Genomic DNA, 23328 nt, shown 5'->3' on the forward strand with positions numbered 1-23328 from the left:
CTTCCAATTTTAGGTAATCAGATTCATGCTCTTTTTGAGCCCCCAAAAGCGACTTTTACTTTAAACACTAATATGAGCTATACATAATTCATCAAAAAATACAAAGGCAAGCCTGGTTCCTCTGTTGAGGACAAAGAAAGAACTGCCTTCTATTTAGTTTGGCTTTGTCAGTTTCTTTTTTGTGTCCTTAAGTATAAGGTCACCAAGGAATACATCCCCCTTGCCTTGCGTATCCAAGAAGGCCAAGCTATGGCCTTAGACCCTTATCTTCATGCTATCCTTTACAAGGGTCTATTTTCTCTTGTAGACAAGAAGATTTTTTCCAACTATGGTGGGCCCTTCTAGCTCTTCTAGGCTTGGTTGTATGCCTATTTCCCTGAGGCACAACGCGCAACGCCTAATACCATGAGGCCAATCTTCTACTCCTATGCTGAACAATTCCTCATTTTTAACAGCAAGCCCATCCTCACTTTCACAAACCATCTTACCATGTTTTACAACCTTCATTTCAACAGACCTTTCACCTTTTACAGTCCATTCCATAACTTTCAATTCTTATCTAATACTCCTCTTCCTCTTCACAGACCCTTCTGATTTAGACAATGACCAAGTCCAAACACAAAATGAAACTTGGAGACACATTCTAACCTGTAGACATGTCTTGGTTGGTTGCTCCATATCTTCCGCCGAAATGTCCAGTTGCAGTTTTGAAACATACTACCCCAATCAATGGTCCATGCACTTTGGCCTTTCTCAAGGTATCCCCTATCCTTATTTTTATCCAACCATCCATGAAGAGATTGGGTCTAGAATCAACCTTAAGGACCCTAGCTAAGCTGAATTCATCCTGACAGAAAACACTAAACTTCTCAAAGATTTTGGTCCTTTATTCTTTAAACCTATCTCAGATTGCACCATTACTTTTGACCATTGGTGGAGACTCACAGCTGCCATCATTTTCTTTAAGCCACTTGAAACTTGCCTCCAAGATACTTCTATTGATAATCAGGGCCCTATACCATCACCTTCCAAGCTTAAAGCTGCAGGCACTTCCATTTCACATACTTCATATCCCTGACTATCTCATGTGTTTTTTTCTTTCTTTCTTTTAGGAATGCTAACCTCTTTGTCTTTTGACAACCAATATTGAGCCTGTTGCTGAACCCTTGGCTAGGGACCAACATAAAGGCAAAGCTCCATTGGACTCAACCACTCAATTCAAAAACACACCCTCAGTCCCCAAGTTAATGGGAGACTCTTTCTCAGCCCTTTATACACATGCACAGAGGAAGACTGCCACCTCTGCCCATGTCGAGAGAGAAATTAGGGCCAAGAAAAGACAAGATCCTTCAACTACTCCTGTCCCAGAGGTAGATCTTAGTGATTGGGACACACCTCTCAGCCAAATAGTTGGCCAGACAACCTCAAATCTCCCAGGGCAACTCTATCAGGTATGCCTCCTTATCACTTCACACTGTTACACCATTTTAACTTCTACTTATATCTAACTGATAACTTCCTCTTCTGCAGAGAAAAAGGAGGAGATTACTTATTACTACTGCCGATGAAGAAGATACTTCCACTTCTCCACAACACATTCATCCATCTCATATTCCCATCACCAATGAACCCCAAGAACTCTTTCCAGAATCAACTCCACCACTACCTCATGAATCTCTTGTATCACAAACACTTCTACAATCTTTGCCTCAATCATTCCAACAACCTTTATCACAACCACCTTTACAACCTTCACCACAACCATCTATGCAGCTTGCACCACAACGGTTTTCACATCCAGAGCCTACCCATATTGTTCTCAAAGATGTCACACTTGGGGCTTTCTCAATGAAGGTCCTTTATCTAGGGGCCATTAAGCCCATTAACTTCCCTTTCGTTTTTACCCCTCAACCATCACCATCCAATTCCTCAAACTCCTAAGCTTCAAACAAACAATCAGAGAGGATTGATATTGACATTTCAACCAACAGCCAATCAACTCCTCCTAGCCATCAATCCTCTCCAAGAGATCAGAATATAAGATCTCCTCCATCAGAAGCTCAAAGCATCCAAGGTGAATATAAATACAAGTGTGATTGCCCATCTTTTCCTTTTTACTTCTTGTAACTGATTGCTCTTTTCTCTTTTTTTTTTTGTGTTTATTTTTTATTTATTTATTTTATTTCAAAACTCCAGGGACAAACACAATCCAATCAGAAATAGAGAAAAGACCTGAGGGCCCCCATGAATCATCCCTACTACCAGAAACAGAGAAAAAGTTTGAAAGCCCAGATGTTGCTACTACCTTTCCTATCCTTGAGGCTGCCACTTCATTAATACTTGAAACAACTCCTCCTACTGCCATAACCACAATAGAACAAGGCCAACCTTTTGCAAGTACTTCATCCATAGGACAGGTGCTACCACTTCCAATCCCATCTTCTTTTTCTATTACTTGCAAAACATACCCTTACTAATCTATTACTGTTGACAGGCCATCATTCTATCTCAGGATATCTGGGCAGAACTTTTTATCATTCAACAACCTCTAGACCAAATATCTCCCCTGCCTCAAAGGCTACATCTCTTTCATGTTGAAACTCAACAAACCTTAACTACTTTCTTCAACCTCATCAATACCCCACTGGAAGAGATAATCCTTAACCAACCAAGTAAAGCCTTGGCCTGCCTTACTGCTGTCCTAAACCTCTCACCGAATCCTTTCAACCCTATTTAACTAAAGCAACTGGCCAAAATCATCACAGAATGGCCAACTCTTTTGGAAATGGTTCAGACTTGTTCCAAGGATATCAAAACCAAAAGAGATTTCCTAAACCGAGCCCACACCATAACTACTTCACTCAAACTCAACCACGAAACCTCTTCATCCATTTCTGAGCAATACACAACATTTGAACTTGAGGAAGCCAAGCTTATGGTAGAACTTGCCTTTGTTAGGCAAAGAAAACTCCATCTGCATCAGTAACAAGACCAGCTTAATCAAGAAGCAAGGACCATACTTTCTCAGATTACACATGGTCCTTCTTCAATCCAAACAACCAAAGCTGAGTTGGACCTAGCCCAAGCCATGCTGGCAGGTGCCCAATCAGAATGGGGTCTTCTGGCTATTCTCTTCTCCAAATCCTAGATTAGTTTTTTTTTGTTTTTTGTTTTTTGTTTTTTATTTTTATTTTTTGTATTACACAAGATATTTGTTATCTTGTAAACCATTGTACAAACCACTTCATTAATGGATATCAATATTCTGTTTTGAATGGCCTATTGTATTCTTGTGCAAGTTTCTTTTCTTTGCATATTGCTATGATTTGATCAATTCCCCTTGAAAGTTTCCCACATGGTTGGATAATACCTCTTAAGGAATTTTCCATTTATATTCCTTCTATGTAGCTGCCTTTCCAAGGATTCCAACTGATATGCACCTCCCTTAAGGACTTTATGAACCCTAAAGGGGCCTTTCCAATTTGGTGACCATTTGCTAAACTCAGGGTCCTTTGTCCTTAAGGGCAAAATGGTCTTCCATACCAAGTCACTTACTTCAAAGATTTTCAATTTAACTTTCTTGTTATGGGCTCTCTCAATCTTTTTCTTTTGAGCTACCATATAATCAAAGGCATCAACTCTTTTGCACTTTACGTCCTGCAACTCCATAAACATGGCCTCCACATACTCATCAACATGAATGTCATAGTGCTTTGCCATCCAACTAGACCTTACTGGCACTTCTAAGGGTAAAACTGCAGCATGACCATAAACTAATTCATAAGGGGATGCTTGGATACTATCCCTTTTTGAATTCCTGTAAGCCCACAAAACTTCAGATAACAAATCATGCCAATCTCTTGGATTGTCTTCTATTACCTTACTCAATGTCACCTTGATTGTCTTGTTTGATGATTTTGCTTGCCTATTTGCTTGGGCAAAATATGGGGATGAGTTCAATATTTGAATGCCATACTCTTTGGTAAACTCCATTATTTCATCACCATTGAACATTGTCCCTTGATCGACAGTAATTGTCTGTGGCAAACCAAACCTACGCACTATGTGTTTCTTGATAAAATCAATCACATGAGACTGATTCACCACCTTCAATAGCACCGCTTCTACCCACTTAGTAAAATAATCTGTAACCACTAATATGAATGTATGTTGTTTTGATGATGGAGGAAACACCTGGCCAATCAAATCCATTGCCCAACCCCTGAATGGCCAAGGTTTGACAATTGAATGCAAGTTCCTATCTAGCACTTTTTGCACATTGCCATGTTTTTGGCATTGCTGACATCCTTTTGCATAACTAATGCAATCTAACCTTATAGATAGCCAAAAATATCCATGCCTCTTAATCAACCACCTCATTTTCTCACCTGCTTGGTTGGCACCACAAATTCCTTCATGGACCTCTGCCATGACCTGCATTTGTTCCATTTCCCCAATACACAACAATATTAACCCATCTTGGGTCCTTCTAAACAAGTCATCTCCCACAATCACATAATTCATAGCCTGATACTTTGTTCTCCTATCTACTTTTGCCTCTGGGTCTTGTAAATACTTAATCAAAGGCAACCTCCTATTATTTTTTGACACTTCCAAAGTTAATATTGCCAAACTTTGTAACTGTCGACACCTAACGCAAGACCTTGTTCTCTTCTGAATCCTAATTATTCTTTCTTGAAAACCTTCTGGAATTCTCAAACCAGAGGCTGTTTGAGCCATCTTGTTGGCCTCCTTATTTTCAAGTCTAAACATGTGTTCAAACTCCACTGTTTCAAAACCTTTAACCAATTGCAATATCTGCTCTAAATATTCTCCAAGGACTGCACTATTACACTTATATTGGCCTATTACTTGTCTTATCACTAACTGTGAATCTCCAAACACTCTTAAGTGTGGAATCCTTCGACTTTTTGCCAATTCTAGGCCAATAATCAAGGCCTCATACTCTGCGATAACACTTGAGTTTCATCCAACTGGTAAGAGGATTGGAACACCTGTTCCTGGGGTGATACTAACACTACCCCAGCACTAACACCTTTTTCAGTTTTTGAACCATCAAGCATCAACTTACATGGCTCTTTTTCAACTAAAAATACTTCATACAAGTCTACCTCGATAGAATTACATGGATGCTCAGCCAATAAATCTTCTAGTGCCTGGCCTTTCACAGTTCTCTGAGGCACATACTTAAAACAATACTCAATTAAGGCCAAACAACCATTTTCCTTGCCTCCTCCTCAAAACTGGCCTAGATAGCATATACTTTACCGCATTAGTCTGAGCAATCACATTAACCTCTACAGGTAACATGTAATGCCTCAACTTGATAACTGTAAAATATAAAGCTAAGCATAATTTCTCTACAGAATTATACCTAGTCTTTGCTTCATTCAACTTCCTGCTCAAGTAGTACACAGCTTGCTCACACTCCTTTTCATTATCTTGATCCAATAGACACCCAATTGACTGCTCACCTGCTGATATATATAACTTCAAAGGTTTTCCTTTAATGGGTGGCATCAAAGCTGGAGGCTTAGACAAATAGTCTTTAATGGCATCAAATGCCCTTTGATGCTCACTTTCCCACCTAAAGCCTTTACCAGATCTTAATTTCAACAAAGGAGAAAAGACCAAATTCTTCCCTGCCAAATTAGTAATGAATCTTTTTAAAAAATTAATCTGTCCAAGGAAGCTTTGTAACTCTTTTTTATTGGATGGAGGCTATGTTGCTCTAATAGCTTTAGCCTAATTTATATCCACCTCTATCCCCTTCTGATGAACCAGAAAACCCAAAAAATCATCAGCATAAACCCCAAAAGCACATTTCAAAGGGTTCATTTTCAACTGGTATTTTCTCATTCTTTGGAACACCTGTCGAAGATGTTCTAAATGCTCTTCAACCTATCAGATTTGATTGCTACATCATCAATATATACCTCAAAAAACTTCCCAATCAAATCATGAAGGATAAAATTCATGGCCCTTTGATAAGTAGCCCCTGCATTTTTAAGCCCAAAAGGAATCACCACCCACTCAAAGGTTCCTATGGCCCCTTGGCACCTGAATACAGTTTTATGAACATCATCTGGACTAAGAAAGATCTGATTATATCCAGTATGACCATCCATGAATGACAAGAACTTATGCCTTGCAACTGAATCCACTAACAAGTTTGCAACTGGCATGGGATACTTATCCTTAGGAGTAGCCAAATTCAAATTCCTAAAATCAATGCATACTCTAATCTTTCCATTCTTTTTAAGAACTAGAACTATATTCGACAACCACTCTACATAACTGACTATCATAATGAAACCAGGTTTCAACAACCTCTCAATTTCGTCTTTTACCATGAGAGTAACCTCATTTGTCATTCTTCTTGGAGGTTGCTTGTGTGGCACATAATTTGATTTTATTGGAAGTTTGTGTTCAACCAAGGACCTATCCAATCTTGGCATTTCATCATAACTCCATGCAAAACAATCAGAATACTTTGAAATCAAGCCAACTAGCTTGACTTTACATTTATTAGATAATAAAGCATTTACATAAATAGGCCTCTTACAAGCGTCGTTTCCTAAGTTAAATTCCTCTAAAGGGTCCTGCACATCAGGCTTGAGATCATCAAGCTTTGCAAGGGGTGCCTTTAAATTCTCATACTGCATCTCTTTATAGTCTAGAGGGCTATCATCTACTACACACGCTACCCAAAAACGGTGGGGCAACATACCACCTAACCTTCTTTCTAAAAAGAAATAATAAAGTCTAGCAAAAGTGCTTTTACTTACATCAGAATCAAATTCATTCTCACTTTTATTTATCTTCATTGGTAATGTCTTCAATCAACACTTCATCTACAGGCCTGGTTTGCAAGACATTTGGCCTGGCCACTTCCTGGCTCATCTGTCGAAAACCTTCCTCAACAAATTTTTGGAATTGATCATAAATCAACCCAATTCCTCTGGATTTCAGTTCTTCATTTTTTAGCACAACAGAGCTAAACTCTTTAGCATATAACATAGCTTCTCCATTATGAACATCTGCCTTAAAGGGATTGGCCTTTGCCCAAAAAACCTCCATGCTTTGCCCTTCCTGACCTTCCACAGTTAAGAAAATCAAAGCCTGATGAAGGGAAGAAGGTACATAACCATTAGAATGAATCCAATCCCTTCCCAACAGCAGGTTATAATTTGAAGTAGAGTCAATCACAAAAAATGTTGTTCCCATCACTCTAGCTCCCACTTTCAATTGCAAGGCAATCACTCCTCTTGTATTAGAAGAACCACCTGAGAAATCACTCATAGATACATCAGAAGGGATTAAATCATCAACAGTCTTACCAATCACACTTAAAATTTTAGTGGGCAAGATATTCACAATAGCCCTATTATCAATTAACACCCTGGTCAAAGGACAACCATTTAGGTGTGCACTAACATACAAAGGCCTCAGATGCCTTACCAATTTTGGCTTAGGTGACTGGAGTATCACCTTTTCACCACTACCAGTTTTAACTACTTGAATAGACTTACCAGCCTCTTCTTTAGACTTATCAATCTCTGCTACCATCACAACAGGCTCTAACAAATCCTCTACATTCCCGTCCAATTGTTCTAATTGCCCAGGCCTTGCTTCAAACCTTTTTGGTGAAGGCAAAGAACCAAACCTGATTGCCTCTATTTTCTCACCAAAATCCTCAGAACTTTCAGACTTTGTATCTTCCCTTGTGCCTTCCTTGCTGTCAACTGGAACTTCATATAGTTTGCCTGCCAAAACACTTCCATCAGTCATTACCTCATCATCTTCATTCTCCTTATCTAACAGGAGTGCTTTAGATATTTCCTCCAATTGCCTCCTAAGGAAGACCTTCTTAGGTATCTTATCTACTACTTTCTTTGTCTTGACTCACCACACTCTTCCTTTTTTTTTTCTTTCTCTCCCAAATCAAATTGTTTTAATAATCTCTCTTTGGATTATCTCCCTCATTTGTTGAAAACATAGCATGAAACTTTCTTTGTTCCCTTATTTCTTGAGTCCTAGTTGGCCCCATAGGCTTCCATCATGTCGAAGGAAACCTTGGATGAACCACACCTTGCCAACTAGCATGTGTAGGCACCGGTGGCTTCACCATCCTTGGTTGCATTGGGGGATAAGCCTGTGGAAACCTCATCCCTTGGCCATGAATCTATCCTGGCCTGAAAAACCTTTGACCCTGGCCAATAAATGGCCTTTGAAATGGCCTTGGCACAAATACTGGTCTTTGAACATGACTAGGGCCAATAGATGGCCTTTGATCTCTTAACTGTCTTACTTTAACTCTGACTCCTTTTGTATACTAAAGAGAAGGGTACACAGGTTGCCACCTGAATAAGAATGGACCATTCTCCTCACCATATGATCTATTGACAGGCCCAAAAATTCCAGGGTCCTACCCATCAAACAACAACTGGTCTCCATTAAAAATCTGAAGGTCACTTCCCCCTAAGGTATTGAACCTTAAGCCATGATCCTTCACATTCTCTTTCAACTTGTCAGCTAAAATTGCTTGCAATTTTTCCTTTTCAGTCCCACATCTTATGCACACAAACTTGTCTTCATCAATCACTTTCTTTTCCTTCTCCTGCTCCTCCTTGTGAATCTTTTCCAAATCAGAAAGCAGAACAGTTGGGTTTGGTGTCTTTCTTTTAATGCTAGTTGACACCATATGGATTGGTGCCATTTTTGGAAAGGGATTGTTGTCGACTGCCATAAGTCCCTTTTCCTTTTCTACATATGTCAACAGTCTTTTCTGTATTAAGTCTTGCACACAATTTTTGAAAGTTACACAATTGTTGGTGGAATGTCTAAAAGTATTATGCCATTTACAATACTTTTTTCCTACTCTGTCTTTTTCTTTTGGAATTATGTGTCTAGGGGACAATGTTAAAAACTTATTAGCTAACAACTCATCAAAAATGGTATTAGCTTTTGACAAATCAAAAGAATACTGCCTAAATGTGGGGTTTGTGTTTCTTTTGGCTGGCTGACTTGCTGGCATGTTCACTGGTTTGTCCATTTTCCTCAAAATTCCACAAACCACTGGTGTTTTGCCAACTACTTGAGCCACATTAACATTAATTTCTGTTTCCACATCAACTTCTCAGAAATAAGTTCCATAAGAAGTTGCATTCCTATGTCTCTCCTCTCTAAGAATTGATTCATATCTTGTTGCCCTAGAGGACAACTTAAACAAGTCCCTAAATTCCATCCCTTCAAATTTCTTTCTCAACTCAAATTATTCTGAGCTATTCTTACAATTTCAACTTCAGGTATATACATTCGACACCTATTTTTTGCCCTCTTAAATCTTTCAATAAATTGTTCTATATCCTCATAAAAATTTTGCCTCATTTTGGATAAATCAACCAGAGTTACTTCAAGCTCAGTTCTATAAAACTGAGCATGAAACTGACTCTTCATTTCTACCCATGTATGAACTAAATTAGCAGGCAAATTAATGAACCATGTGAAAGCAATCCTAGACAGAGAATGTGGAAATAATCTCATTTTAAGTATGTCATTATTTCCTGCCTCTCCACCTTGTAAAGTAAACCTCCCTATGTGTTCAATCCTCACTATGAAATAAGGAAAACTCAGGGACCCTGTAATTCCTAGGAAAGGTTCTTCATCTACCCATTGAGCGTATGGTTTCCTAAACCTAGGCCTTTCAGGCCTTTTCACCCTTGGACCATAAAGGTCTTGAACAATTTGAATAATCTGGTCTCTTTGAAGATTTTCACCATGATTAACTGCATTTTGCCCCCCATACCCATAATTATTCTAAAAAAAATCATACTTGTCGACATGTAAAGGGGGGTGCTTGACCTCTTGGCCTTAGGCTATTACCAAATGGTTCATCATACATGTTAGGTCTGTGCATTTCAGGGTATGCCCTAATATTACCACCATTATTTATACCTTGGTGTCCATAACCCATATTATATCCAACATTTTGGTTTCCAAAACCTCGATTATAATTTTCAAAACCCATATCATTTCTTGGCCTCCTGTTAGGATTAAACTCTGTGTTAAACAAATCCCTATCTCCTACTCCTTTTTGGCCATATAATGGATTAGAAAAAATATTTGACCTAGGGTGCCCCCCAGGCCAATTTCCTTGAATTTTAACATTTGGTGTTTGAAATACCTCGTGCATTCTCTCATTTGCAGTGGGGTCCCTATAAAAGGACATTGGTTTACCCATAGATTGGGGTGGCCCACCAGTTGGTGGCTCCATGTGTGTTTTTGAGGACACGTTTTGTGCCTTTTTTTCATTATGGCTTGCATACTCCATTGATGGAGCTTTCAACGCACTCCTTACTTCTCCTAGAAGGATCTGGTTCTTTTCAAGTGACTGGTTTGCTAGTGCATCCCTTATCTGAGCTACTAAAACCCCTGTTGGAATTTTGGCATGGCCACTTGCCTGGCCTTCTGTACCCACTATTTGGCCACTCATTTGGCCTTTATGGGCCATTGCCTAGCCTCCATGCTGGGTATCACGATCATCAACAAAGACTACGTCCTGGTCCACCTATTCTTCTTCAAACTCAACTAGCCTCTTTTCAGCATGCTTGTCACCTATTTCTTTGCCTTCATCATTTCCTAACCAAATTATGCAAGATGGTCCCACTGAGCGCGCCAAAAATTGTTAGTAAAAATTATGCTAGTACTGGATCGACAACAACTAAGCAATAATTCAAACTACATAACTTTATATAGAAACAATCAAGCAATTGTGGTTCTGGTTCAAATACCTCAAAAGACTAAGGATTTCTCTAGATCAAATAGTGACAGCAAGGTAAACAAGAAGGAATACAAACTTTATTGATCAACAGATGGTAACAAGGTAGATTAAATAAACAGAAGTAATTTCATACTAAAATCCACCCATGCTTACCCAACAAGTATAGATTACAATGATAAATACTACTTCTAAATTATAATCTCAACTACTCCTAAGTCTAAAAGCTAAGTTGTTATATTGTTGTTGATGTCCCCTCGTTTATGCCAATCTCTAGCCTTTATGCTTCTTCTTTCATATGCCCCCATGATCTCCCCAACCTGCAACTGCTACTGTGTAATTGCTGCAATTGCTCATTGACTTCTAGGCTTTTTAATTACATTAACCCTCTCTTTCTGTCTATCGATTTGCCTCTTTTTCAGGTTATTTCATGTCCACAAACTCTTTTGACTTTCTCTCGGTAGAGAAAAGCTCCTACTTTGTCTCATGCTTCTTCTTGAAAGGTTGCCCACTAACTCCATGATCATTGCCAGTAATTGCTCCATCATTTATAGTCAACCCATATGCAAAGACCCACTTTCTCCCGTTAGTCATGGTCCTATGATGCTGCATATCCACTCTAGACTTGGCGACGTGTCCTCCATTAACTGGACCACCTGTCGACAGAACCTAGCAAAAATAGGTGCAAATAGTATTATAGGATTTATTAGTGCATTCAAAAAGTCAATAAGACTTATAAGTATTTAAATTCACTAAATAAAAATAGTTATTAATTAACCCTTTTAAGGATTATAAATAACTAAGATAAAGTGTCCTGGACAGAGGTGTGGGTCTAAAAAGTCTGGTATATTACTGGTATTTTTACTAAATAAAATGGGCTTTACCCAACCTTCAGTATGTTTGGGCCTTTCCATACTGAAGGTGTTTGTTGTTTACAAAGAATTATGTGGTGCTCTTGGGATATTGACGAAGATTTGGTACTTTCCAAGCTTTTATAATACAAGGAGCAAGTTATTTTGGAACCTTTTTCAATATATATATATTTCTTTCAAAGAGGACATATTTGAGGAATTAATCACTAATTTGTCAAGTCATTACTTGATTCTTTTGATCATTAATTGATTTGATAAGTCACTGTTTGATTCGACAAGTCATTACATAATTTGAGATGACATATCACTGACTGATTTCACAAATCACAATTTGTGTAGATCAAACCCCGGATGTTGGCATTGACACTTGAATTGCGGAAACCCATACTCTAATTCTTGTCCCCCGAACCCCAGACCCACATAATATTGGACCCTAATACTCCAAAAGCCCCTACAAAATTGTGTGGGTCTTGTGTAATTAGAATTAATTGAAGTTGTTAGAGATCTAAAATTTTAGACTCACAACTCACAATAATATGACAAGAGAGTTGAGCCTATAAGTGGATGTCCACTTGGGTGCCTCAACTGAGGATATTGGCTAATGACTCAGTGGGTGGTTTCTTGACTCACTGTGGTTGGAGTTCAACTATTGAGGGCCTTCAATTTGGACATCCACTTATTATGTTGCCCGTCATGGTAGAGCAAGGGTTGAATGCTAGGATTTTTGAGAAAAACAAGGTGGGTATAGAAATACCGAGAGATGATCAAGATAGGTTATTGTATCGGAACTCAGTAGTTGAGTCACTGAAGTTGGTAAAAACTGACGATGAGGGAAAGGTTTATAGGGATAAAGCTAGAGAGATGGGAGCTACATTTGGTGACAAGCTTCAACATGGCCAATATATAGACAAATTTATCGAGCATCTACAAAACTACAAAAGGTTTAAGTTAATGGAGTTCTTAGTGACAAATATTATGTTTTTAAGTAATATGCATTTTATTTGAAGCAAAGGCTTATTTTCATTATCTTGTAAAACATACGCAAACAAATTATTGGTGACTTTGAAAATAAAATGCCATCATGTTGTTTTCTAATCCTCCACATTTAACCTGTGACACACATATCTTATAATTATAGATTTCTAACAACTCCATTGGTTGAACTAATCCTGATTGTCCATGGTGACATCTAGAACAAAGAATAATGATACATAACTCTAATTCAAGAGTTCTAAATAGAGCTCTAATGAGTTGACAAGTCAAAAGAAGATAAAAAGCACCAATAGAAAGTAACAATAATTACACATGGGTTAGTGCCACGTAATTAGAGATCCTTTAGAGCTCTTATTTTAGAGCTACTAAACATTTTTTCTAGAACAAATATCCCAACTAGAATTCAAATAGAGTCTTCCATTGTTATATAGATTTAAATATCAAATTATTCATCTAAATGCAAAATATCAAAAATAAAATGACACATTGTCTTTTTATTTATTTATTTATTGGTCATCCAAATACAACAAAAATAAATTACAATTACTTCAGCCCTTTTACAAGTTCTAATACCACAATTTAAAACCATGTTTTCCACTTAAAACTCAACCTTCATGAACGCATCTACTGTTTTTGGAGAGATACTCAACAAAATTGTGCATGTACTGATCATGCAGGACCTTGTCACCAAATAGGGCACTGATTTCTCTTGCTTTCTTCCTATAAATTAATCCCTCGTTATTGTCTACCATAACCAATCTGATTGAGTCGGCCACTGAGTTCCTTGTGAAGGACCCATCTTCTTCATCTCTCGATATCTCAATCCCAACCTTATTCTCATGGAGTACCCTTGCATTTAAACCTTGGTCTGCTGTGAACGGAAACATAATAAGTGGTTTCCCAAACTGGAGTTGTCACACCCCAAACTCGCCCCTAAAAGTTTGGGAATGACCTATGTAGATACGAGCACATAACCTGATATACATAATATATGGGGCCTGAACGGAAGCATTTAATATTACAAAATAACATAGAATAACATCCATTGAGCTAAAACTAACATGCCAGGATCACATACGTGAGAGCCATTTATCTATATATATGTCCATACATATAAATGAGCGTATATCCGAACATTGGTAAAGAAGGGGGTATATACATACATTTTAACCTTGAGTAAATAATTAAAGTGCAAGCCAAAATCTTAACAAAACTTCACATAAATGCATGGGCTTGGTTTGGGAGTCTGGGCATACTGAGGTTGACAATTGAAGGGTGAGCATCAAGGGTTAAGACGGACTTCCAAAATAATTACCTACAGAACAGACATAACACAAAGTGAGCGAAGCTCAGTGAATAATAGTACATAAATGATTCAATGCTCAACTTGAAGTATAATACATATCAATGCATACATAAATAAAGAGGGCATAAGGTTAATTGATTCTACACTAGTTTCATAACGGCCTTAGGCCTAGTCTTGAAACATAATGACTTAAAACATAATATCTTGAAACATAATGGCTTTAAGCCCTTGAACAGAGTGGCAATAGGCCCTTGAACATATTGGCATTAAGCCCTTGAATGTGTTGGCATTGAGCCCTTGAACTTGTGTGTATGAGCTCAAGAGGTGGCTCGCACGGATTCTAGAGGTGACTCGCATTGCAGCACTTAGTTCCGTACAACACTTTGTTTCATACTAACAGATCTTACAGATCATACAAAATGGACATAGGCCTCATAACTTTCACAGAACAACTTTCAGCCTCATAACTTTCACATATGTATGGACTCAAGAGGTGGCTCGTACGGATTCTAGAGGTAACTCGCACTGCAGCACTTAGTTCCGTACAACACGTTGCTCCATACCAAAAATACAGAATGGCCTCTGGCCTAATAGATCATATAGAATGGCCATAGGCCCAGATTGGCTTTAAGCCTAGTTCATATATGCATGGATTCGAGAGGTGTCTCACATGGACTCTAGAGGTGGCTCACAATGTAGCACTTAGTTCCAAATAGCACTTTGTTCCATACCAGTAATTAATAGGTCTTACAGACCAAACCATACATATCATGTCAAACCATAAACGGAAACAAATTCATATATATGCATTATACTTGAATCATAAATAGAAATCAGAATTCATACTTGATTATACTTGGCACTTCGCTAGCGCTAACAAATCAATATAAAGCATTCTTGTTAGTTCCATAAAGGAATCCCCCGATATTGAGAACTTATAACATACATGAACTTGTAACATACCTAAACTTGTGCATACTTGAACTTGTAACATACGTAAACTTGTAACATCCTTGAACCACAGTATTATTACCCCCGGGTAAGGGCCGTGTGCTACGGATGTCATGAGTACTTTACATATATGGATAACTGTTCATTAAGTCAAAACATAACATATCAGAACATAGAGCATTTCTTGTTATATCATGTCATTACAGTACACATAACAAAGACATAACAGTTTACATCATAACGTGAGTCACATGACAAGGTCATTGATATTTAATTCTGTCTTCAGGTTGAGTCATCCGTAAGTTAATCTGTTGTTTATCATAATGCTTAGCAGGTATTAACGTATAAAACAATCCGTGGTCTTAACTAATTATTCATTAAGAAATGGTGTAGTTCACTTGATCTATTAATAGCATATAGAAGCATACACCTTTGTTTGATCGTTCATATATATTACCAGAGTTGACTTGTACTTAACAGAGTACTAATGGTAGCCGTTACATCATTCACATGAGTTAACATAGTTAACTTAAGTTTAGCAGGACATTCCTGATAATTATTAATGAGAGATAAGCACATTTACAGATTGAATGATTTCAGAGATACGTGAATACCATGGTTCCATAGTGCTTATACATTCCCTTTGTTCATCATGAATCACTATAGCTATCTTGCAAATAACAGAATGTTAGTCTTCTTTGTCAACAGTAATACTGCTTAATAATGCCTCTAGATTTTCTAATCAATACATTGTTAACTTAATTACTTGCAAGGAACAGCATATTAACGATAAAAATCATTAACGATAATTGAACGTATGACTACCATACTACTACTCACAGTGGTAGGTCTCTGATAGTGGTGGAACGATGTCCTCATCTTGACCTACAAACATAATGCACATAACAGATTATGAGAATAAAACCAATCTCTTTTTATTCCTTACTCAATAGCTATGGTGGTTCTAGACTCATTAGTCCTCCATAGGTTATCATAAAATAGGAGGAATCGATAGGAGGAAGCTTCAGGCGAAAAAACGGTACAAACTTGATAAACAGAAAGTGAATAGTCATCACTAATTTGGACATAACTATTTCTGTATTTAGAATTTGGGAGTGAAACCACTTTCGTTGGAAACTAGACTTCCGGGGATTGATTTTAGGCTCAAGAATCACTCAAAACGGAGTCCGGATGCAAAAGATATGCTTGTTCAAAGTTACAAGGTAAAAGCTGAAACAGAGTCGGCCGCTCGTGCACCCACTTTGGCCGCTCGTGCGGCCCAATTCCGCTCGAGCGGAAGAACCCGGCCACTCGAGCGCCCAAAAGCAGAATCAAAACCTCTTTTTCTTCTTCATGGCTGCTCGTGCGGTGCCCATGGCCGCTCGTGCGGTCTGGGCAAAAAAACCAGTCCGAAATTCACACAAAACCCAACTTCGATCAATCTAACACAAACTAAAGCTCAAAATCACATGGAAACTTAATCATAAATCAACTTAAGTTCTTAATCACTTTGAATTCATAATTATAATAAATCATAATCCAATTATATGGAATTTCTAACTTTCTCACACACACACACACACACATATCTATAACCATTTGGTCATGAAATGAATTCAAGCTTAATAATAGAAGAAGTAGAATGCAATTCTCAGTAGATGATTCAAGTTAAATTTAAACAATCAATTAACCCCAAGCACACACACACAAGGCCACAATTACAAACCCTAATTGACATGAATCAAAAGGAAATTCTTACCCCACTCCATGACTAAGGTTACACAAGATGAATTAGATTTATCTTGAGCTTGATTCTCTTAATTTCCTCTCAATCTCCCTTCTACTTGATGAATTTCTCCTCTTCCCTTCAACCCTCTTCTTCTCTATGTTTTTCTCTCCAGGAGATATTTTTAGGCAAGGTTCTTGACTTAAACATGTAAGGAACATAAATATATATGTATATCTAAAGGCAAATAAGGACAAAATTCAATCGTTTAATCATCCCAAATTGAAATTTCATAGAAAATCTCATTATAGCTTAAAAATCATGCAGATTCCAAATGTCAAATCAATTCCGGATTATCAAGCCTCTAAGGCTCTCAATTTTTGATTCAAACATTCTACTTGTAACAGATCTTTTTCCTTATCGAACAGATACACATTCATAACCATATGATTCACTTACTTAACTTAATTTAACATGGAATTTCACAATCAGCATTTAAATGCGCAGGACAAGGGACTGAAAATATATCAGAAAACATGTACGAGGGTCGGGTTATTACAGGAGTCCCTCTATCACGGAACTCCATCCACAGTGAGTTAAGAAACCTCTCATTGATTCATGACCCAATATCTTCAGTTGAGGTGCCCAACTCTTCCACACTACCCCTCGACTTCTGGCTCGCTCCTCGAACCCATCCGGCAGCTCAACCGATTCGAACTTGTTTGAACCAGGCAGCTTCCTTAATGCCCAGAAAAAGGGCAAACCAGAGAGCTCCAACCCAAGAGCCAACTCGGTGACTTCTTCTTGACTCAGCATGGCTTCGCTCCCCAATGCTACCTAAACTACAGAGCCATAGTTTTGGTTGTTGAGTCGCTCACTGATTGAAAGCCACGTCTCGTTGACATCGCTGTCTTCAACCACCGCTGGTGGCATTAAACCGAGTGGAATTACAGGTTTGGGTTGAAAATCTTGGAGGAGAGTCAACCATTGGGGCTCAAACTCTCTATAGTGTCGTATGGCGTAGACGTCGCACCCCAACACCGCCGATCCATATCGACACAAGTCGGAAACCCCAGAAGCATTATTTGTTGCATCGGATAGGATTCGCTTTATCTCATAGAGGCGAAAGGCTACGTTGGTAGGAAATTGGACCCACTTAGGTGGGACAGTGAACTGCTGTGGTTCCATCGGGTTCTCATCAGAACCGTCGATCAAAGCCGATGCAGGACCAGAGAAAGCTGCATACCAGGCGTTGATGGTGAGGAAGAAGGCTCGAGAAATGCCGAGTTTGGTGGCGATAGGGGGCAACCGGTGAGGAGCAAAGTCGTAAATGATCCAGTCAGGTGCGGACGCTTGAAGGAAGCCAGCCAACCCAATCTCGAGTTGTCGAACACTTTCTTCAGGTAAGGAATATGGTCGAAGGGGACGTCCATGGTGGCCTCTGCGTTTTCAGGGAGGTGGTTGTCGACGCAGGGCAACGGGAGCTCAACAAAATGTATGAAAGGAGATAAATTAGGAGGTAGCTTTGGCAAGCGTTGATGTTTCTGGGTGTGGATACAAAGGAAATCTTGTGACCCTTTTGGGCAATGAATTTGGCGAGGTCTAAGTATGGGATCATATGACCAAAGGCTAGCCATAGGAACATAACTATATGGAGCTTCCGGTCGTGACCGGCCGTTGGTGAGGGAGGCACAACAACAACACCATAATTAAGGTGGTTGCGTGATCTACTCTACAAAGAAGAACACTACTACCATTCCATATATAGATGTTTTTTGACTACGGGATCTCTAACATTACTCTATTTATATTATCTTAAATAATTTCTAAATTTAACTCAAGTTAAAAAGAAGTTAAAAGAGTAATATCAAAACAATAATGATTTAGACCACTAAAAAATACATCACTAATAGCACTAATACATTGGGAATGACAAAAAAAAAATAAAAAAAATAAAAACAAGGCATAAAAAGTGGGCGGGGCCTACTGTCACATCATTAGTGCTCCCTCTAGTGATCTCTTTTTAGTGCTCCAAAGCATTTTTCATACTAAAAACCTTAAATATTTATCAAATGTCTCACATGGGTGTGAGACCCACATAAGACTCACATGGCGTGGGTCCCACACCCATGTGACATATTTGGTAGAACATTTGGTAAAATATTTGAGATCTTTAACATTTTTCATCTAAATAAGTGTCCTTTTTGACTTTTTTATTAAAAAAAATATTAAAAAAAAATACATATTTGAAATAATTTTTTAACTTGTTATGAAAAAATATGTTATAAAATATTATAATAAATAACAAAATAACAATTTTACCTTTAAAGGACGTCCGACAGCATTGCCTGCCAACTTTTGCATTTGAAATATAACTTCTTCTTTTTTTTTTTTTTTTTTTTTTTTTTTTTTTTTTTTTTTTGGGTAGACACTTGGAACTATAAATTTCTACGTGGGTGAGGGAGTGCCACATCTGTATAGATAGTTTTGGCTTTTGTTGTTGAATTCAACAAGGGAGTTTTCTTAAGTGTGCAAGTGCACACCATGTGCCACTTACACAAAAAGTGTAAGTGTAAGGTGTAAGTATAAGTATAAGGTGTAAGTGTAAGGTGTAAGTGTAAGGTGTAAGGTGTAAGTGGGTTGCACATGGTGTGCAACCTCAAAAAAGGTGTAAGTGTAAGGTTTAATTTTTTACAAAAGGTGTAAGTGTAAGGTGTAAGTGTAAGGTATAAGGTGTAAGGTGTAAGTTGCACACCATAACCAAACCCTTCAACAAGAGGATAATTGTGGCAACACAATTGTACAATTATTGGACTGCAGTATTAAAAAAAATAAAAAAATAAAAAAATAAAAAAAAGTTGCAATTTTTTTTTTAAAAAAAAACGAGTAATGTGCTATTGTTGGTCAACAAATGTGCATTTTTTTGGATTCCACCGTGGCTAATTGTTTTTTGATAAAAAATGATAATTTAGCCTTGCATATATCCCTTGTAATTTCATCAATGTTTTCAACAATTTATAATTTTTTGGTCAATATGTTTTTTTCAACAACCCATAGTTGCTGTCATATATAGTTACTCACTTTATGATATATAACTTCATGTAATTATGATATATGGAGGGCTCAAATCATTTGGAAAATACACTCCCACAATTATGTTTTCTTTTAATTTTTTTTTTAGAAAATAATAAACTAGCACAAAAGAAGAAGAAAATTATATGAATGTGCTTTGCTTTCTATGATGCTGAAACCATCATATTTCCTTAATGTTATGATGTTTGCATCATGGATTTGTGTGTGAAATTTAATTATATTTCATTGACATTTCATCCACATTTTCCCTTTTGTTTTTCAAATCTACACTCAAATCCATGATCCAAACATAACATAAAGGTTCTATCAAGATCAAAAAATCCAATAATAATAATCCAAATCCAATAGTCCAATAGTTCAATAGGTCGGATACTGAGTTATCAAAAAAATAATCCTATAGTCCATCCAATTAGAAGCTATTCAGCTTTACCTTTGACATAGAAAACTACTAGGAAATTAACCAAGTTATGCTCTGTCAAATAATCCAATAGTCCATCTAATCAAATAATTTTTTTTTGTAGTTCCTTTTATTATTTTTATTTTTTTTAAGTGGTCAAATGGTTGGTTTTGGTACATTTGTTTGAGTGTTTATGTAATGGTTATTGATATTTTGAATAAAGGTAGTAGAGTTTCATCTTTGTTATTGCTTATGCAGTTTGTTAATGTCAAAATATGTGCAAAATAATAATTTTCATACATAGATTCTTTCTTTTCTCCCCATAATCATAAATTTCCTTAAATATTGTCTTCTTTACTAACTTTGTTTCGATATTCTGTTTTTGTTTGTCATAGGTCCTCAATTTCTCTATCTTAACATAGAAGTAAAGCCGTATCCCCTTCATCCCTTCCTCCCTAGTAGTTGCATTAGCATGTATACTTTTTAATTTATTTGCTCTTAATTAATAGCAGGGCACTGGCGAGTGTGCTTTTTTTAATTTATTATTTATTTGTTTATTTTAATTGATAGTAGGATGCTTGCAAGTGTGTTTTTTTTTTTAATTTATTTTTTGAATTAATAGTAGGGCACTATCAGGTGTGCTTATTTACTCATTTGCTTTTAATAATTGATATTTGATAGCAGAGCATTGGCGAGTGTGCTTTTTATTTATTTTTTCATTTTAATTGATAGTAGGGTACTTGCTTGTGTGTTTTTGAATTTATTTGCTTTGAATTGATAGTAGGCCACTAGCTGGTGTGCTTATTTATTTGTTTAATTTTAATTTATAGCAAGGCACTGGCCGGTGTGCTTTTTTATTTATTTAATTTTAATCGATAGTAGGGTACTTACAGGTGTGCTTTTTTATTATTTGTGTTTAATTGATAGCAAAGCCCAGGTGGGTGTACTTATTTGTTCATGTTCTTTTAACAATTAATAATTGATAGCAAAGTATTGGCGGATGTGCTTTTTTATTTATGTGTTTGGTTTTAGTTGATAGTAGGGTACTTGCAGGTGTGTTTTTGAATTTTTTTTTTGAATTGATAGCAAAGCACTGGCAGGTGTGTTTATTTATTTGTTTGATTTTAATTTATAGCAAGGCACTGGTGGGTGTTTTTTTTTTTTTGTTGATTTGTTTGATTTTAATTGATAATGGTGTACTTACGAGTGTGCTTTTTTATTATTTACATTTAATTGATAGTAGAGCATTGATGGGTGTGTTTATTTATTTTTTTTCTTTTAATTGATAGTAAGGTACTTGTGGATGGGGTTTTGTAGTTTGTTTGATTTAATTGATACCAGGGCACTGGTGGATGTGCTTTTTTATTCATTTTCTTTCAATTTATAGCACACAGGTGAATTTTTTTTTCATTATTACTACTATTGATCATTGGTTTTGCTTTCTTTTGGAGCTATACTAGCATAATAACCGTGCTATACTCGGGCACAAACAAATAATGAAAAATAAATTATAATATTAAATAATAACATAATTTTTTTTAAAAATATATAAGAAAAAAAATGTAGAATCAATTAAATTTTAACCATTTTTATTAGAGGTACACTTGAGAGAAGTTTTTTTTATTGTTATGTCATTAATTGTGTGTTTCAACTTTTTAATATGTTTGTTAGTGGTTTATTAGAAAAAAAAAAAATACATATTGCATTCTGTTAGTTTAATAGGCATACCAAACATGATGGATGAGATACATCATTATATTCATATGCCATACCACGTTGGCAACCAAGCATTGGAATGGGAACTGGCATTCCATTCCATTAAACCTTATTATTCATTTGTACTCTCATTCCATGCCAACTTCGTTCCATTCCTTTGTACCAAACATGCTCTTAGGTTGTGACATGAGTATGAGCTAGTTTGAGGATATCAATATAAGAAGGATATATTGTTTGGCATAGTTATTAACATTTAATTTTTTTTTTTAATTAAGACATTATATATTTATTTGTAAAATATGTATGGCATTTGGTTAAGGTATATTTGTGTTTGAAAAACTACTTAAGGCGAGATTGGGTTAGTCCATAAACTATATTTTTAACTGTTAATACTGCACAAAGAAGTGAAGGGATTTTGCTATAGAGTAACATGATAAATCATGTCATATCATGTTTTGTCTAGGGTTCCTTTGAACCCTTTGTACCACGGATTCATAAGCTCCATTGGTTCAATGTGATGCTGATGTGGGTTCCACTTGACAAGCAACATTCATCTATTAAAAGATTCTGTCTCTTCTTTGGCCTCTCTTGAGTTTGCCCAACTCTTAGGGTGACTTTCAATGTTTTGTTCAGTGACCTTTTGAAACATCATAGTTGTTGGATCGTATTCCCAACATCTCAAATAAACCACCTAACCCAAGTTCCTACATGATCTCTTGTTATTTTGTGTGCCATTTGCTAAAGTTCATACATATATGTTGTATATGTGATTTGTTATGTAGATACGATGGATGAACCTGAAAGTTGTAGGCACAAAGAGGTCAACAGTGAAATTGATGATCAATTTGCTTCGGATGGCAAGGATGTTGTTGTCGATGTAAAAGAAGAAGGGTTAGCTTCCTAAACCTACGATAGTTTACAAATGCTTACTAAGGTAGATGTTTTGTAAATGAAATTCAATTCAGAGGATGATGCCTATTCTTTCTACAATGCATACGCTAAGGTCATCGGTTTTAGAGTACAAAGAAGTAGAAAAAGAATTTGTGGAGACAACAAATTTGTAGAGAGTAGGAAATGGGTTTGTTCAATGGAAGGTGTAAGAGAAAAGAAATATTTACAGCGTGTGGAACGGGTAAGAACTCCTAGGGCAGAAACTGGACTTTTTTGTAGTGCCACATTTTGCGTGCGTTATGACAAGGCAGTTAGAAAATATGTTGTGACCCACTTTTTAGGGGAACAAAATCATCCCTTGACAGCACCACACAGTGTCCCTTTTTTTTGGTCGCATAGGTTTGTAACAAGTGCAGACCAAACTAAGCAAAGGCCATGCGCAATGTGGGTATGAAAACGAGTCAGATCATGGATTTTATGGTCCATCAATCAGGGGGTTATGAGAAAGTGGCCTTTTTATTTTTTATTTTTTATTTTTTTTTGAAGTAAGAAGGTGGGCTTCATTCACAATGATTTGCACAA

At 36.9% G+C, this 23328-nt stretch overlaps 1 protein-coding gene and 2 pseudogenes across 1 annotated transcript; 1 reads left to right on the forward strand and 2 right to left on the reverse strand.

The window, feature by feature from the left end:
* Positions 1–2790: 2790 nt before the first annotated feature.
* On the reverse strand, positions 2791–5859 carry LOC145793189 (uncharacterized). The gene is made up of 5 exons (XM_082875944.1): positions 5811–5859; positions 5290–5663; positions 5057–5195; positions 3371–4967; positions 2791–2974 (listed from the first exon to the last, which is right to left on the reverse strand). The coding sequence occupies exons 1-5, from the start codon at positions 5857–5859 to the stop codon at positions 2791–2793; spliced, it is 2343 nt and encodes a 780-aa protein (XP_082732070.1).
* Positions 5860–12237: 6378 nt separating this feature from the next.
* On the forward strand, positions 12238–12866 carry LOC114284538 (putative UDP-rhamnose:rhamnosyltransferase 1 pseudogene; annotated as a pseudogene).
* A 358-nt stretch (positions 12867–13224) lies between these two features.
* LOC114284526 (putative UDP-rhamnose:rhamnosyltransferase 1) overlaps positions 13225–23328 on the reverse strand; it is a 28695-nt pseudogene continuing 18591 nt past the window's right edge.

This window comes from Camellia sinensis, chromosome 6, assembly GCF_055761805.1.
Source record: "Camellia sinensis isolate YWXY chromosome 6, ASM5576180v1, whole genome shotgun sequence".
Classification (NCBI taxonomy): Eukaryota; Viridiplantae; Streptophyta; class Magnoliopsida; order Ericales; family Theaceae; genus Camellia; species Camellia sinensis.

Coding starts and splice junctions, on each gene's coding strand:
- LOC145793189 (XM_082875944.1), bottom strand. CDS start 5,859: ATGAACCCTTTGAAATGTGCTTTTGGGGTTTATGCTGATGATTTTTTG. Junction 5,196..5,289: donor TGATTGCTCAGACTAATGCG/GTAAAGTATATG, acceptor TATGTGCCTCAG/AGAACTGTGAAAGGCCAGGC. Junction 2,975..3,370: donor AATGGAAAATTCCTTAAGAG/GTATTATCCAAC, acceptor TTACTGATGCAG/ATGGAGTTTTCTTTGCCTAA.